The sequence below is a fragment of the Condylura cristata genome, unplaced genomic scaffold (assembly GCF_000260355.1).
Source record: "Condylura cristata isolate star-nosed mole 26May11 unplaced genomic scaffold, ConCri1.0 scaffold00005, whole genome shotgun sequence".
Classification (NCBI taxonomy): Eukaryota; Metazoa; Chordata; class Mammalia; order Eulipotyphla; family Talpidae; genus Condylura; species Condylura cristata.
Window position 1 is genome coordinate 10,786,998 of NW_004567106.1, and position 19,438 is coordinate 10,806,435.

The 19,438-nt window shown below is 32.3% G+C and overlaps 1 protein-coding gene across 7 annotated transcripts in view; it reads left to right on the plus strand.

The window, feature by feature from the left end:
• PPP1R9A (protein phosphatase 1, regulatory subunit 9A) overlaps positions 1–19,438 on the plus strand; it is a 281,612-nt gene that overhangs the window by 166,799 nt on the left and 95,375 nt on the right. For all 7 annotated transcript variants that reach the window (XM_012720896.1, XM_012720898.1, XM_012720899.1 and 4 more), the window contains exon 5: positions 9,642–9,746. In XM_012720896.1, coding sequence (XP_012576350.1) covers positions 9,642–9,746 — 105 coding nt within the window. The remainder of the gene's footprint in view (positions 1–9,641; positions 9,747–19,438) is intronic.

Consider the following 19,438-nt stretch of genomic DNA (forward strand, 5'->3'; position numbering starts at 1 on the left):
GAAAAAGACTTTTGGAGATCAGAGGGACTTTAGATACCTTTACTTTCATATATGTACAGAATCGAAGATACAAAAATAAGAGTTCTCATCAGATCTGTGGTAGTGATAGCATTTTAAGATGATTATTGCTACCATTACTAGTATATTCATTTATTTGGTGTTTGAATGTTTACTATTTGAAGGATATCAACATAAAAAAAAGTGCAAAATGTATGGTTGGTTGCTGTCTCCAGTCACTAATAATTTGTTTAGTTATGTATAGTTAGCGATATAGAAAATTATTATACTGGTGATTTATAGAACTGTGATTGGTATGATACTGTTCTTGTGTGTGTATGTTTTCTTTTTATCCATTCTCCCACACTAAATTCTCAAAAAGCCTGGGATTGATATACACCAAAATATTGAATGGCTCTGATGTGTGCATTTTTAAATATGGAATATTTTGATAAAGAATATTCAATACTGGATATATAAACTACAACTAAAAATAATAAATTTATATGCCCTTGAGAAAGCTAATCATCAGACATCAGTTATGAACAAAATTAAATTTTTGGATTAAATGTTCTTCACAATTTCTTCTAGCTGTAAAAGAGAAGAATCTGTGTCACACTTTGCTGGCTTTTTTTAGTTTGGTAATACTTCTTCTTATTTAAGAAAACCACCTCAACTTAATATCAGATCTGGTTGCACTTTCTTCAAGGTATATTAATAAAATATACAATATTTTGTCCCCCTCCCCAACCCAGGAAGCCTTTTATTATAATCTAAACTCCTCGTAAGCCCTCAATACCTCTCAAAAACCCTCTGAGTACTTTTAAACGTTTGCTTGGGTATTTATTTCCAGTGTAGTTAAAAAGTTTGGAATCTTTCTTATTTTTTAATACAATGGCTTACATTCTAAAATTTCTTCTGTCAGTCTTTTCATGTTTTTCTGTATCTTTTCATGTTTAAAGCATATAGTATGTACAGTAAATATTTGATGAATGAGTGAATACTTTTGTTTCAATCACTTTCAAAACATTTACTTGGATTTAACTGACTTCCTTCCTCCTCCTTCCTCCCTCCCTCCCTCCCTCCCTCCTTCTCTTCTCTCTTCTCCTACTCCCTTTTTCTTACAGGGTAACTTGTAATTTAACAAACTGATATAACCACTTCCATCTTCCATTTTATTTCTAAGTTTTTAGCAAGGTAATATTTAATATCTCAACAATTTTTGCTTTCAAAACTTTATTATTGTACACGGTACCCTTTGACATACTTGCGTCTTCACCAGTTCTATTCTTCATTGATTCTATAAAGCAAAATATATTTTATAGTAACATCATGGAAATACTGATAGAATAGATCCCATTTAAAAATAACTGACACAATGTAGTAATAATGCTAGAGCAGTAAATTAAAATTTGTTTTGTTTCTGGCCTCTATGTTTCTCAAGCTTTGCATATCCTCAGTTGAGACCCTCTCCTTTTCAGTTTTATTGGAAAAGTGAGCAATTTTAATTGTTTTGACCATCTTTTGGATTAACACCAACATATAAAACAGTTGATAGTTCTATTCTTATGCTTACCCTGCAGCACACACTCACTCCTGCAGGGCCCATCTGTGCCCCTGAGGTACACTCATGCCTGGGACAACTCTGAATGGAAAACTGCTGTTTCAGTTGTGCCCATCTGCCATAATTCCTTAGTTGATAGTTTTCTCTCTATGCACATATTCATGTGTCACTCTTCTAATCAAATATTTTCTTGTTCACCCCTGAGGGAGCTGGGATATTACTGTTTTGATATGTATTTTCATATACATTTAAAACTTTACGAGCTAGCCTTTGGGAGAAAGATTCTCTGTTGACCAAAGTCCATTAATGTTGCTCCAGCTGCTCTGCTTTCATTCATGGTTGCTTTGTTTATGTAAGCCTGGTGAAATAGAGCTTTTTTTTTTTTTTTTTGCTATCCCTTGCCGAAACATCATGTCAATAAATAACAATCCAGTAACCTTAAACAAACCCTAGAATAGTTCAGCTTATATATTTTTATTAGCCTCGCCCTGTTGACTCTGATTTGTAGATCCAACATTGAGGAATATCAGAAATATCAGACTGAGACTGAAGAGAAGTACTGTTGAACACTTTTATTACCACATGGAAAGTACTGAGGAAATGGATGGGACTGGATGCCTGTTACTAACTAGCCAGGTGCATTTCCATAAATTTCACCCAGTGGACAATGTTTCCAGGGAAAAACAGGCTATTTCCTCTGTTAGTCTGGAAAATTTGGGGAAAGTTGAGATTATCTGTAGAACTGATCAGCCTTTTTTTTTTTCTTTAAGCACACAATATATTTTTTAATCAGCCTTTATACTCTGAAACAGTTCTCTTGCTGCAGACAACTGTCCGTTTAAAGTTTTCCTCTAGCAGTCATCTCATCTTTTTGCATTTCCAATATGATTGAGAGAGATTGTCAATGTTATTATTCTAAAAGTTAGCCTCTCTCAAAGTAAAATAAGTGGCAGATACTAGAAAGATTTTTTTTTACCAACTTTGCTAACAATTTATATTTTGAATAACCTGCTAATTCATGATCCTAGTGGGTTATAGGGTCAGTTCATGGCTGCAATAAAGCTGATCTGTTGCCCTCTTTTCACCAACAGTATTCATCACATCCAACCCTCTTTATTGCTTCTGCTCAATTTTATAGTTTCCTGTATTTGTGTCCTTAATCACCATATAGTCTAACTTTATAAAAAAATAAATAGAAATTCACTCTCAAATAAAACAGCAGACTCCCTCTTTCTTTTTGCTTGTAAACACTTACCAATTTTTCTTTAATAATTATATCACTTTGACAAGTCAACACTCTTTCAATGAAAATAGTAATCAAATGCTATTGAGCTGTTTCCTACCCTACTGTTTTCTTTATTGAGTCAGGCAGGAAGAATTTTTGTTGAGTCAGGAACCTGCATTGTAATCATGGGATGCTTTTTCCTACACTGATCTCTGAAAACAGAGAGCAAATCCAATCAATTGTTTGTTGCCACCATCACTATTGCATGGAGTTCTTTGTAGGTGGGTCTCTTCTGGTTGGTCAGTGACCATTTCAAGGCTTTTTTCCATCATGGTAATTCACATTTCCACTAGCATCATTTTCCTTCTCCCCGAGGATGCTCTCTTTAACATTTTATCACCACTTCTACTAATGATGAATTCTTTCAACTTTGATGTCTGTCTGGAAAAGTTTTGGGTTTACCTTTGTTTTTTATTTTTTTTTAAATAAGGTGACATTGGTTCACAATAGTGTACATGATTCAGATATATAGGTCCCACTTCTTCTTCTTCATATGTATGTTACCACACCACATCTACCACCAACGCACCCATAGTCTCTTTAAATATATTTTTAGTGTATAGAATTCTGGATTGACAGAGGTTTTTTTTTTTTTTTTTCCTTTGAGTATTTATCCAGCTATTTCCCCCTGAATAAGCAGAATGTTAGTGTGACTCTAAACTTAAACACAGTATATTTCTATGATTAGTTTTTACCCTGAATTCTATTTCAAATTTATTGCTTTGAAAACTAGTTATCTACTTTTTGAGACTTCAGTGAACTTTTCCTAGAGCAAGCTTTGTAACATTTTCAGTGTAATATCATGAACAGTTTATTTCTAATGAAATCCATGCCCCCTTGCTGGTTTTGTTTTGTTGTATTGTTTTGTTGCTGAACATGCTAGTATGTGTGTGTGTGTGAGAGAGAGAATGCTTCTATTCCACAGCCAACTTAACTGAATTTAATTTTCAGTCAGTGAGCTGAATTTTTTAAATGGCTATTCTATATAATATTACTACCAAATCCATACCCTAGTCTTTTTAGCATATAGAGGTTGTTTACTTATATCAGATAACATATTTCACCCCAGACTATGTAAAAAAAGTCAAGATTTTCTTTTGTATTTTTTCCTTTTCCTTGATCTGAGTGACCAAATTTGTGTAGCTTGACCTTATTTTTCATTACCTTAGATGTAGAACTTTCTTGTCATATTTCATTCGTTCATCTATAATCTTATTATATTGTGTTGTTTCATTCTTTGGCATGGCTCTCTGATTGGTTCCAGTTCATTCTCTGTTGCTACATCTCTGTTGCTACATCTTGTAATACAATCAAGATTAAATTACTCTTGCAAAATTGTCAACTGAATGAATCCACCAAATTAATGAAACAAGCTTATTATTTTCTCTACATATATTTTTTAGCACTTTTGCTATCTTTTGTCTAATTAGAGCACTAAGAAGTATACCCTTAACTGTTTGTCTTAGAATATTTTATCTAAATTAGTCTCTAAAGAGATGTGCATTTTCAAAAATTTCCTTAACTTTCATTTTTTTATTTCTATCCATCAAGGCAATCATCAACCTTTTTTCTTTCATCTCTGGTCTTTCAGTTGACAAAGTAAAATACTGTATTTATCTTTGACTTTTATTCCCTCATACACACACACACACATACACACATATTCACTTAAAAATACCTAAGTCACAAACTTCAACAAATACACAGAATTCACTCAATTATAGATCTAATGATGGGTGCTAAATAATTCATTTCATTTTTATTTCCAAATAATATTCCATTGAACAAACATTTTGTTTATTCTGACACCAGGATATTTGGATAGTTTCTACTTTTTTGCTGTTATGAATAATGCTGCTATGAATGTTCATGTTGTTGTGTATGAAGAGTGAAATTTCTAAAACATAGTTACTCTATAGTTAGCCTTTAAAGAACCTGTTGGACAGTTTTCCAAAGTAACTACCCCATGTCTCATGGCCACCAGGGTTGCATTTCTCCACATCCTTCTGTGCACCTGCTGCTGTCTTTTGATCCTAACCATCTCTGTTTTGATTTGTTTGCATTTCCCTAATAGTTAATAAGGTTGTAGTTTGTGTTCATGTATTAATTGGCCATTTGTATATCTTGTTTGAAGGAACGCTTGTTAGCTTCCTTTGTCCATTTCAAATGGACTATTCTTTATGATATTCTGTATAAATATTCCCCATAACTATTATTTATAACATGCTAGATACAAGCCCCATATCAATGCATGATGAATATTTCCCAACCTGTGAATCATTGATGAAACAATAGTTGTTTCATCAACAATAATAGATGCAAACAATAATGTGATGCTGCAATACAGCTGGTGAAAATGTGAAAGAAAAGGAATACTCATTCATAATTTTGTTTATAGCATTTTAAGCCATGTACAAATTGCAAATTACATCTTAACTTCTCCCTTATTTCATTGTCTCCCTCTTGTCCAAAGGAAGGTACATAATAAGCAGTTTTCAAATATATGAAAAACTACCATGATATTCTACATAACTCCACTAGTAGAAGAAATGTACTCTTATTTTAAATTCTTTCATGAGTAAGTCCTTTAAAAAAGAGTAAGCCGTGTAAAAAAAATATATATATATAGCTATTATAGACCCCAAATGGCATAAATCAAGGCAAATAAAAGTCTTATTTCTTCAAGCCATCCTCAACTTGCAATAAACACACAAATGTTCAAATCTCATAGAAGATAATGAACAAGTTCAATTTACTATTATCGTTGCACTCGAAAAGTAAAAATTCACCCTCTTACACAATTATGTGTGTGTATATGATATACGTTATATATCATATGTTATTATTACTACTAATACAACCTCAATTATCCATATTCACTTTAAACTGTAGTCTACCTAACATCTAGCTAATGACCTGTCCTTGTAGACAGCCACTAAATGTAACTGCCTGTCACCACAAGCAATTCAGTAGAATAGCAAATACCACTTTCTGTAGCCACAAACATTATTTTTATATCTTCTTAAATTACAGGGTTGAATACATTCTTAAAATGATGCAAAATTTTAGTGACTCTAGTATATTAACATAAACAAAATTATACATAATAAAAACTGGCTTATGACTAAGATTTTGAAGATAACTAAGGATCTTAAAAACCATATTATAAGTGAACACTAAAACATAATTATTATAGATATAAAGTTTGTCAGAATTATGACTTAGCCTGGTAAACACAATTGTTTGTATTTGATACCTTCCTGACTTTATATGGGACTGTTAGTTTGTCTGGTCAGTATCCCTATCAGAATTACGTCAAGTATGGGTTAACTAGTTCTCTTCATAAAATATAAATATACACCCTTACAAAGTTATAAAGAAAACATAGTTGTGTATTTTAAGTCGGAATCATTAGTCCTATTTCTCCAAAGACTCTCTTTTATTATATTAATATTATACTTTTGAATCTAGAAGAAACTGCAAAAAGATTTTTTCTACCTACTTAAAGTTTCATTAAATACTGCAATATGATTCACTAAATTAGTTATTATTTTCCCTGACCAATTAGATATAACCCCTTTAATTTCAGAGACTAAATGTTCATTTACAATTTATTTAAATTAACTTATAATTTAATCTTTAACTTGTTTCTGTAATTAGCCAAATATTTTATAGTTAGCAATGAAATATAATGTTTTGCTCAATTTCAAAAAGGGATTATGTAGCTTTAGTTCTGTATCATCAAAAGTATAATAGTTACTCAGATTCTTTATTATCTTCCACATGAGAGATAATTAATCCAATGTTCATGAAAATTTGGAATGATCAGATTATAAAATTGCACTTTGCTATTAACAGTGAGGAATTTTTTTAAATTTTGTTTTTAGTGAAAGCTAGATCCAGAACTAAAAATACTAGGAACCAGAAAAAAAATCAAAAGTACAAAATTTAAAAAAAAATACCTAAAGTAGCAAAGATAAAGTTCTATTGCTACTACAGAATATTTTCTGTACTTTAGCAGGGATCTTTCTGGATAGAAGAAACCCATGAAATGCATTCCTTGATGACACAATTAAGTTGGCTTTGAAAGAGAAAGATAACTTTCATAAATATAAAATATCTAAATTTATCCTAGGCAAAAATTATACGATTGACATGCAGCTTAATATGTCTAGGACATTTAATCAATTTAAACCAAATCAATTAAAGTATATCCCCCAATGATTCTAGGTTGGGTCTCTTAAATAATCTACCCACTGAAAGAACATATTGCCCTTAATATTTCTGAGCTTTAAGTAACTTTTCTCAACATAGGGAAATATGTAATATATAACTCCTGCCTCAGGTAACTATAATATAATACATTGAATTTGTATCAATGAGAAGAGTCAATATATTTAAAGATGTCAGTTTTTCCAATACTAACCTTTAAAATCAGTACAATTTCATTAAAATGTTCTTATGGAAGCTGGCAAATAGATAAAAAAAAACTATTAATAATGATGAAGAACAAATGCTTGAGTAACTCAAAATATTTTGATGACCAAAAACTAAGTGACATGTCAAAAAATATTTGAAAGTAGGTAAATCAATGCAGTTTGGAGAGATGGACAAGTAAAACTGATTGGGGAACCCAGAAACAGGGTGATGCACATTGGAAAAGTTAACAGAGGAAGTTCTGAAAGTCAGTAACACATAATCAATATTAAATGCTGTTAGGCCAATTGAGTATATACTTGGAAAAATAAAATTAGATTACATATTATAATAAAAATAAAAATACAGCTAGATAACTACTTAAAGCAGAAAAACAAAATATCAAAATTTTCAGAAGAAAGCATGGCATATTTTTATAACTTTGATAATAAAGGAATTCCTTAAACAAAATACAAACGATAACTAAGGCGAAAATTTTTAAAAATATGATATTTAAAAAAACATTTTTCTCAAAACCATCAACTTCCAAAGGAATGTGTGCATACTATAAATTGGACAAAGGTATTTGCAATAAATTTGATTGAGAAAAGGTTATTTTTCAGAATATATAAAGACATATATATATATTAATAATAAACACAGAGAGAGAGAGAGAGCTAGAGATCAGGAAACAAAAGATGCTTAATCCAAGAATATTGACAAGTATGTAAGATCTGAGAGCTTACAGAAGTGGACATGAGCTCATAAACAAAAATTTTCAATCACACTAATCAAGTCAATGCAATTCAATCATGATGTGACTATCTTTTTACACTTATACGATCAGCAGAATTTAAATAGTCTTAATATGCCAAATATTTGGAGGATGTGTAAAGTTAAAACCTTCTTGCTTTCTGTTGGTAATATACCATGCTGTAATAAACATCGATACTGAAATTTGGTGGTGTCTAATGTTTTTGACTCATGATTTCTATTTATAGCTATGTATCTTGGAGAAACACACGTACATAGGAAAATGTCTATGAAATTAGTTATTATAACTGTATTCATAATAGCTAAAATTGAAAACAATACAGTAATTCATCTATAATGGATGTATATATTTTAGTATATTCATAAAAGATAGCACAATATATTTTCAAATGTACTAGCAGAAATTTGTAACTTTGGCTAAATCTCATATATGACATTGAGTAAAACAACCTAACTGCAAAGAAGGAAGTATATTTTATAATTTTGATAAATTTAGATGTACACATGTTATGCTTAATCATACATATGTATTAATTATATATTTTTTAAAGTCTAAGCACCTTAATTTGTATGATGTTGTCTTTGTGAAAGCAGTGAAGAGAATACAATTGAAAACATATAACAAAAGGACTTCAGTTTTCCTATAATGTATTTCCTTGTGAAAAGTTTAAGTCAAATATTGGGTAGTGCTGAGACTTCGTATGTTAAGTACAGGGTACATGAGTATTTATTATCTAATTCTGTCTGCATTTATTCATGATGGAAATATTACATTTTGATGAATTAAAACATGGTATTTGTAAAATGTATGTACATACTTATGTATTAAAATCATTATGTACTAAGCAACACTAATGCTATATATCACTCCTAAGGATATATGTATGTACATACACACTCATCACACACATGTGCACCTCTTTTTTTAACATTATATATTTGAGATTCACAACTTGAATAGGGAGAATTCCCTGTCATTCTTGATGATGGGTTTCCTTGAAGGAAAGAGGTGATTTTTTTTTAAAACATTTATTTATTTGTGCATACAGAACTGGGGTACAGGCCAAAGGCTCTGGGGCGGTGAGAGGCTTCACCAGAGACAGAGTGGGGAGCAGAACAGGCAGATCGAGGAAGTACACTGCTGAGGGGAGCAGCGGGGGTGTCAGGAGAGGTCTGCCACGCCATGTGGTCACCTCCGGGGTAGGCGGGAATCGAACTGATGCGGAAGCGGCTTTAGATTCTCAGTGCTGTGCTTTAACCCGCTGCACCATCAGGGAGGGCCAAAGAGGTGATTTTTTTGTGTTTTATGTATATGTAATTTATTAAGGACAAAACATGATGTAAATATATTACATATTATCAGTTCTTTGTGACAGGTGTAGGGATATTGCATAAGCAATTTCTCCACTGAATATTATTTTTGTTCTTCAGAATAATCTTTTAAATCTATTAAGCATTAGAATAATTCCTGGAACTTGTATATAAAAGCCAAATTTTTGATCATTAAAAGTATTTTTTAAATAAAGTTATTTTATCAGCATTTATTGGAATGGTACATTGTAATCAGAAAAACTAATTGTGACTATTTATTCTCCCTTCCCAAAGAATACAAGTCAATGATCAGATTGTGGAAGTGGATGGAACCAGCTTGGTGGGTGTCACACAGAATTTTGCTGCAACAGTTCTCCGAAACACCAAGGGCAATGTCAGGTAAATATGTGATGTCAGATATGTGACTTGGTCCCTTGATATATTGTTACATTTCAGTTTTCTATAATTGTCCTATAAGTATATGTGGTAACAAAAACAGTTTATCTAAATGTTAAACCTTGTTTTTCCTTTTTAATTTTCCCTATTATAATTAGCTTATGTAAGTCTTTAAAAGTTTAAAATATAATAGTCTAGAAATTTATTAAGCTAAATGGATTTACTATACGAATCAATATGGTTCTTTACTCAATAATATGAGTCTTATTGCTAATAAGTAGGAATTTCCAGACAGATAGAATTGAGGAATAATAAATGCAATTTTTAAATCTCTTTATTATTTTAAAGAATCAGGACTAATCTTTGATGAATTCTACTTTTGCAGTTTAATAAAACAGAGGGTACATTCTTTTGAACCTTGAAATTCACATCCAGTCATGAGATTCTGAAAGTGGTAGTTTTATTTAGTCATATAGTTTGCTTATCTCTTATACATTTCCATAAATCCCATGAAGGAACATATAAGAGAATGTTATTTAGTATGTATGATTATAAAAGTGTTTTAGTGTTATCCTTATCAAAATTAAACTGCCAGATAGTCTGAAAAGATTGATGAGTTAACATAGTAGAAACAGAGTAAAATTAGGGCTTTATTGTGGCATATTTTATGTTGCACAAGCATGATTCCAAGTTTTAGAATTTAGATTTTTTTTTCTATTGGAAAGCACCCTTTAATGCTGAAGAAAATTCTAAAGGAATAATCTCAGACTTTTCTGAGACCGTCGATGCTTCAGTAACACCAATAATATTGAGAAAAGTATGTAAAATAATTAGAAGTACAGGAAAATTTGATGGATACTCTCTCAGAACTTCATGGGTGACCCCTCAGTAATTGTGATTGTCTTTTTAGAGATTTTTGTCTATTCTTAAAGCTGCATTTTCCTATGTCAGTTGTGACTTTATTTTGAAGCTGCACATTAGTTTTTAAAGTGGATTTATACACAGAATAAGTAAAATAAACTCAGCTTAGAAGAACATTTCTTAGTTGGAAAGTGTTCATAGTTACTTGTAATCATGACCATTCCTTTCTTTCTCTTCATTACTTTATGCTGTTACCATTTTAAACCTTGTACAAATTGTAAATGACTAAACTGGTCTCCCTCATTTTAGTCTGTTCCTTCTTTAATCTATACTTCTCATCTTTACCCTTAATGGAGGAACATAATAGTTTTCCACCAGATGGAATGCTGTCATGGAAGAACAATTTAACTATTCTCTGTAACTCTAGTGGTAGAATTAAACCTGTGGGTAGAAATAATTCTAAATATATAGTATTTTTCTCTTCTTCAGAAACCTTTAGGAACTCTCCATCTGGTGCAGATCTAATCTCTTTATTCTGGTTTAAACATCTTTGCTCACCCAATCTTATTATCTACTTCTTATACTCATGACAGGGTGCTGCTATGATAGGATAGTCATCACCATTTGACTAGGACTTGTGAATTATTTTGTGCCTTTGTTCCTCTCTGTGTAAAACATTCTCTTCTAAACAAATTGGTGGTTATTTGAGGAAGTTGAAGATTGGGAGAAATGGACAAAAGAGGTCAGTTCTTTGGTGGTGGATGGAAACTAGACCTTAGGCATAATTATGATGAAGTACATTTGGATGTTGAATTGTAATGCTTTACACCTGAAATATACAGTGTTTTAAAAACCAGTGTCACTTCAATGAAACATTAAAAAATAAAAAACAAACTCTTCTGTTTAGAACCTACTTTTCTTTAAGAACATATTTGAGCTCCTTTGCCATCTAAGAAGATCTTCTTAACTGCTCTATCCCCTACCGATCTTCCTGGAAACACTCTTCATTCATACTACTTTTTTGACCTTGAGGTTACAGAATATTCTGCTTTCATCTTTTAAAGACACACATCTTATTTTCCAATTCACTTGGCAAACAACTTGCAATCAAAATGGCACCTTTTATTTCCTTTGTTCCCCAAATTATTTAACTCTATGTTTTAATTGAGTGAAATTATGTAGCCCCAGGACCTTATAATTAATTAAATATTGGAGGGGAAATTATTATTTATTACCTGGAAATATATGTGAAATTGGTGCCAGCAATTGACTATTGATCGATATCACACAATGAAGTTCTGTGATGTTCTTACAGAGAATCTTTTTATATCTGACATTTTAATCTGCTTTTTTACTTGATAAACTGAACTATATTTGAGTTTATGAACTTAGAGTAATAATGAAGATTCCATTAGTATGCATTTTTAACACACTAGAGAAATCAATAAAAGTATTTTAGAATTGAGGTTTAGAAAACTCAAGAGAATATATGGTTTTCAACCCTATGTCATTTGCAGAATTTAAAACCCACTAGCCTCAAACCAGACTAGGTAACTGAATGAGCAAAAGCTCAGGCCTGGCTCAAAGCATGGTGAATTATTATTTCCTCTATCTTAAGGATAACACTGAAAATTAATACCTATAATGCTATTATGTTCACAGTGTTGAATAGTTGATTTAAGGAAGGAATCAGTTAGAAATTATGTAGCATAGTAAAACAGGAAAAAGATAAGCATTGAAGGTGTGGTTGTGAGAAATCATAGTCTTCATTTTCCCAACATTGGTATCACAGGACTCATATTTCTCTAGATTTTAAACCACTAGGGATATGTGCATGAAGCACCTTTGCACTGTACTCAGAAGCCCACATTATTCCATGTGTAGTAGGTGCTCCAAAAGTTGGGGGCCTCTATTTCTCCCTATTCCTCTCTTCTCTAACCAGTATTAAATGTATCCATTTAATTTATTTCTACTACATGAATAGCTCAACCATTGAAAACTCCCAGACTCCAATAAATTCCAGTAGAATTAGAAAATCTAAAATCAAAAGGCCCAAGTGAACACCATCTTTTGCTTTAGGTTGTCATAAATCTGTAATCAAGTGTCAACAAATATTATCATTTAATATGAAACTGCAGGTTCTCTTCCAATATATTGGCTGAATCATGGTCCTTGCAGTTGTGAGACTGAGGCTTTCAGCTGCCAACTCACTGTTCTTTGTCCTGTGGTCCATCCATAATAAGACAACTTTCTTCATCAAGTCAATGTGGCAGTCTCAATATGGCAAGACCCTAAAAGAATTCTGCTTGCAGAACAAAGATCTAAATGAGATACTACAGTCATGAGAGTGGCTTTTTATCCCTTTTACCACACCGAAAGAAATTATATAAGAGGAGAAAAAGCAGATGGTAGAGGCCCTGAGTTCGAACTTAACTTCTTTTTATGGATATCTATATCTATAAATATGCTGTAGGTATTAATATGTATTTTTTAATATAAGAAAAACTAGGAAGTAAATCACTCAAATTTAGATCCCATTTATAATTCTTTTATTGTGGTAACATTGGCTTATAATGTTGTTTCTGTTTCAGAGCTATACATTTTCCCCAAATAGGTGCTATTAATATGCAGCATTCTCCCCTTTTAGGTTCTGTTACTATCCCACATCCTCCACCAAAGCACCCTTAGTCCACCACCATTGTCCCTTCCATTGTTCTCCCTTCCCACTCTGACCTCCCTCTCCTCTCTGGTATCTTAATTTCTACCATCAGTTTTCTAGGGTCTGTCACTGGTTTGGTTTTATCTGACCCTTTGTTTCTTTGTATCCCACATACAAGGGACATCATACTGTAATTGTCTCTCTCCTTCTGACTTGATTTGCTTAGCATAAACCTCTCCAGCACCATCCATCTTGCCACAGGAGAAAAATGTATTTTGAATTGAAGTATAGGTAGCCTATAGGTAAAATCTAAGAGCTACTTCTGTTACAAACTATGAATAATATCCATATATTCATTGATATTTCTCTCTAGTCTTAATGCCAGGAAACGTCTCTCTCTAGTAATTATCAAATGAAGCCAGACATTATGAATTCAGATTTGGCATTACTATAACAAATATATGAGATTATGGAAGAGTTTAAACTTCTCTTTGACTCGATTTCTTCATCTACAAAACTAGAATCAAGTTAATACTAACCCCAAAGATTTGCGATGAATGTCAAAGAGTCAATACACGTAACACATTTCAGTGAGTGCCTGGAAAAGTTGAAATGCAACTGAATATTAATATTATAATATTGATTAAAAGTATTTTCTTCTGAAAACTGATCATATATGTTTTTGAATAGATTAATTGTTAAAAAACCAAGAATCATTAATATAATAGTTGCAGCCATATTTAACAAAGGTACAGGATCTTATGCTATGTATTTTAGAATAACTTTCTTTGTTAACTTTCTAATGTTTGTGTTTTTTATATGTTATTAAGACTTATTTTATGTAAACTAATTTATAATCAAATATATATTCTTATATCAGTTAATTTATTTTTATTTATTTCATCAGTTTTTAATGTATTTTTTAGATTTACTTATCTATGCATACAGGAACTGGGGCAGATAGAGGCCAGAGGTCCAGGGGGGAGGGAATAAGGGGTTCACTGGAGATAGTGTGGAAACAGATTCATCATCATTTTTGTTTTATCTCTTCTTCTTGCAAATATTTCCCCCCTTATCATGGGTTTTTTGAAAATTTATGAGGCAATACTAGATTGGGGTGTGTGCATGTGTTTGTGTTTGTGTATAATTCTTCTAGGGATTCAATTTGAAGACTTGGATTTCTATTAACATGTTTCCATTAATAATGTTTCTGTTAACTTTTTCCTTTTATTTCTTCTTCACTACGTTGTCTCTTTTCAAACCTGTATTAAATGGGGTTTAGAGATCCTAAACATATCCTCTAGCATCTTTTCTCTTAATATTGCTGTCTGTGTATACTTTTGCTAATATATTCAATGTCTTATCAATTTTATCATCCAGATCACTAATGTATTTTTTTTTAATTTATTTATTTTGCACATACAGAAGTGGGGTACAGGTCAGAGGCTCAGGGGCAATAAGAGGCTTCACCAGAGACAGAGTGGGGAGCAGTACAGGCAGATCGACGAAGTACACTGCTGAGGGGAGCAGCGGGCGGGTCAGGATAGGTCTGCCGTGCCATGTGGTCACCTCCGGGGCAGGCGGGGATCAAACTCATGCGCGTGGCTTTTGCTTCTTAGTGCTGTGCTTTAACCGGCTGCGCCACCAGGGAGGGCCCATCACTAATGTATTTTTAACTATGGTCTTCTATATTTTTACCTAAACTCTTAGATTTCCAGTTTTGCCCTCTTTTGTCTAAGCTTGAGATTAGTATATCCAACTTCCTATTTGACATCTTCATGTGGCTTTCTAGAAGATACATGAAATTTAACATGTTCAAAGTATTAGTCTTTATTTGTACTATTTTCCTATCTCCTGCTCTTCTAAAAAATATTGTCACATGATGCTTATTTGTCTGATTCCTCTTCTTAAGTGTGAGTTCAAAATTCACTCTTTCAGTGAATGAGCTCTTCTCATATTATTTTTGTTGTCCAGATCCCAACTCAGTGCCTTTTATATTGCCATAGTTTTTCCATAGCATTCATCTAATGGTCCTGTTATGGTATTCTCCCCCTTGTCTTGACACTCCTGGTTAGTCCTCCATATCTTTGACCCCTATGTATATGGTACAATGAATATAGAATGAAAGAAATAATGCTGTATAACTTCTGAGGTGAGGCTATAAAAGGCACCAGTTGTTTGGATCACTGGCTCTGGAAAAATCTAGAGCCATATTGAAAGACTTCCCAACAACCTTCTAGAGAAACTCACCAAAGGAAGGACTTAGGCCAGCCAAAATAGCTAGCATCCTCTGCAGCCATGTAAGGGAGGCACCTTGGAAGGACATCCTCTAGACTCAGCCTCCAATTACCATAGATCCAGCCACCATTTGAACTTCATGTGACGCACTAATTCAGAAGTACTTGATTAATCTTTTCCCAAGTTCTTGACTCAAAAAACTATGTATGATAAAATGGCTCTAAGTTCAGGATAATTTCTGTCAGAGATTATATAGATTAGAAAAAACGACACCATCACAGATCCAGCAGATACTTTAAGTATTACCTAATACTATAAAGAATTTTATGCTATAAATATAATTTAAAATAAACTGTTAAATGTGTGTATGGATATACATGAAGATGAATTTAGAGTTAAAGTTTTCTAGTAAATGAAGTCCCAGGTCTAGTTTGTTTCACTAGTAAATCTTACTAAACATTAAGGGAAGTATTATCAATTCTATACAAATTTTTTTAGAACACAGAAGAAGGGTCCTATATCAACTTATTTTATCAGACCAGTATTACCATCATTTCAAAGTCATAAAAAGATTACAACTAAAATTGTCATATACCAATATTCCTCATGAATATAGATAAAAAAAATAAGTAAGGTTTAAGTCAGGGATCTATAAATTGATAATAAATTATGACCAAGTGGCATTTATCCTTGTGATATATGATTGAATTAAAATTTAAAAATCCACCTATAAAGTTTTCAATGCAAAAAGAATAATGGAGAAAAGTCATGTAGTTTTCTCATAACTGGGTTCAAATAACTGTAAAGAAACTTATAAGTGAGTTTCCCATGTGATAAATAGTACCTGGGTGAAACATGCAGTTAATGTCATACTGGCTAAAGGTTAAATACTTTCCTCTTAGTGTAAGAACAATGCGGTGTGTCCACTTTCACTCAGCATTATCCTAGAGGTCATGGCTAATTCAGTGAGGCGAGCATAGGAAATGGAAAACACAGAAATTGAAAAGGAAGTAAACTATTCACAGATGGCATAATTTTCTACATAGAAAATCCTAAGAAACTTACAAAAGGTACTGCCAGAACTAACAAGTGAGTCAAACAATGTTAGAGGACAGGTGGTAGGTTAATATAAACACTTCTATTTTTTGTACTACCAACAACAAAGAATTGAAAATTCACATTAAAAACATTTCTGACTGCATCAAAGCCTTGAATACTTAAGTAAGGATAAATATGACATCACATGTTGAAGACTTCCACAAAATATATCTAAAAGAAAATAAAAAAAACCTAAAAGAAGAAAAGAAGAAAACTTGGTCAATGATAAGAACAATCAATATTGTTATGATTCACAAATCTGCAGAATACACAATCTAAGTGAAAATTTTACCAGGCTTTTGTTGTTACAGTTGACATTTTTAAAGAAAGTTGAAGAACTTTCACTAATTGCAGCGGTCTGGTGTAGGCAGAAGGGTAGTAATATAGGTTGATTGAACAGCATGGAGAGTACAAATATAGATCTGTGCAGACATAAACAGTTGTTTTTTTACAAACACACTAAGGTTTTTCAGTGCAGTGGGGGAAGATTATCATTTTCTAAAAAAGGGTGCTGCAACAATTGGGTAACAATTTTTTAAAAAGAAAAACACCTCATAGTGTATACAAAAGTTAAGATTGATCATAGGTCTAAGTGAAACAACTAAAACACTTTCAGGAAATAGGCAAAAATCTATGATTTGGGGTTAGTTAAAGATCTTTTAGTCATATAAGCAGGAAATATAAGAAAAACGAATGATAAACTTCATCAAAATTTAAAACATCTGTTCTAAAATACCCTTAAGAAAATGCAAGCTATAGACTGGATATTTATAAAACAATTATGTAATAAAGGGATATTATTTAGAAGGTATGAAAAACTCTTATAATTCAACAAGATATAAACCCCCTTTAAAATGTGCAAATCAATTAAGAAGACACTTCAGAGAAGTGTACACAGGTAAGTACATGAAATGTTTTTCAACATCATTAATCCTCGGGAATGTATAAATTACAACCACAGTGAGGTCCTACCGCACACCCACTTGGATGACTGGAATTTAAAAGGCAAAGATATAGGCCATCTTTTGGAATACAAATCAGTATAGCAGCAACTTGCAGAACAATTTGGTAGTTTTACATAAAGTTAAACATACACTTACCCCACTGGTTAGCAATTCTACTCTTAACTACTTATAAAAGGACAGTAAAAACATCTCTCTCCCCAAAGACTCATACTTTCATGTTCTTAAGAGCTTTATTCCCAAGAGTTAAAACTAGAATCAACTCAAATGACCTTTTAAACTGGTAAGTGGATATACATTTAAATTTCATACAATGAATCCTTTCTCAATACAAAGGAAAGGACTTCTAATGTCCAACATACTGTATGACTCTCAGAACTATTCTATTAAGTTAAATAAACCATACACCAAAGTCTTTGCCTTTCTAGACTACATTTAAACTGCCGAGATATAAAAGGAAACGTTTTTGAGATGATGAAAATGTTCTATACAGTGAGTGGCTTGTACATACAACTGTATATGTATTTGTCAAAGCTCACATATTGCCAACTTGAATTTGGTAAGTTGTATTGCATACAACTGGCCTCAACAAAACTTATTTTTTAAATGTATACTAATGTTTACAACTATCTTAGCTCATGCTAACTAATTATATTGATGGAGGTGGTAATTTGGAAAGAAGCACTATGACTCTTTGAAAAGGCAGAATTTGTTAAGCAGAATTTCCTTACTGATACATTGCTTTTATGGTGCTATATAGCTTTAATTTTAAAACACTTTTTTAACTTGAAAAAATCACATTGTATGAGAGACATTCTTATGTCTGAACCCTCTTCCTTATTCAAACATGGATTTGCAGCATAATTTGTAAGAGCTCATTTTTCTTCACCCCCGACCCCAACTGCAGCTTTAAGTGGGCTCTTGTTTATCTTGTCAACACCTTGTACCTACATAGGTAGTGCACATAATTCTACATAATTTACTATCCAAAAATTTGGTGACTTAAAACACCAAACTTTCATTCGGTCAATTTCTGTGACCCACTTTCAGGGATGCCTCAGGCTTGAACCTGGTTTTCCTAGGGAGTGATCTGAGAGAATATACAAGATAAAAAATCTGCTTTCTTTATATAACCTGAGTGACATTCTGAGTAATTTGCTAAAAGTGAGTCAACAAATCTATCACAAACTCAAGGAGAGAAAATTTCACAAGACACAAATATCTGGAGCCGGAGATCACTTGGACCCATCCTAGAAGGCTGCTTGTTTTGTGGTGATCATAATAGTGATTAGTTGAATGCCTGGACACAGATTAATGTTATACAGTAGAATTTATTTGCTTAATGTCCTGTGCCCTATCTTCAGAACACTGAAAATTTTAGGATAGAAAAGACTAGCCAGGATGGTGATTAGTCTCTTTTCCCTTCTATAGAAAAATAACAGATTCTACAAACTCTTGCATAAAATAAAGAACATTTCAAAAATACATGGTAATGATTATACAATATTTGAAAGAGTGAACTATGGGAAATGTTTTCTTTTAAACTCTATACAGCCAGTGTTTTAACATTGGTTTTAAGTCCTGTAGGTGATTCAGAGGCATAGGGTGGGTCACACCTCAGATGATGTCGCTGTGTCACACCCATCACCAATGTACCCACAGTTGAAAAGCTTTGGCGTTCTGAGTAAAAGTATAAAATGTCATCAAATATAAATAATGACAAACTTTTTATTAATGTTTTTAAAAAGTAACATGAGACCTTGTAATGCAAGACTAAGTAAGAGTAGCTCTTATGCATCTATTTATATATATATATAGTATTTGTTTAAAGATGTGAATGAAAAATTACTTAAAAACTAGTAGTTATATAACTTTCC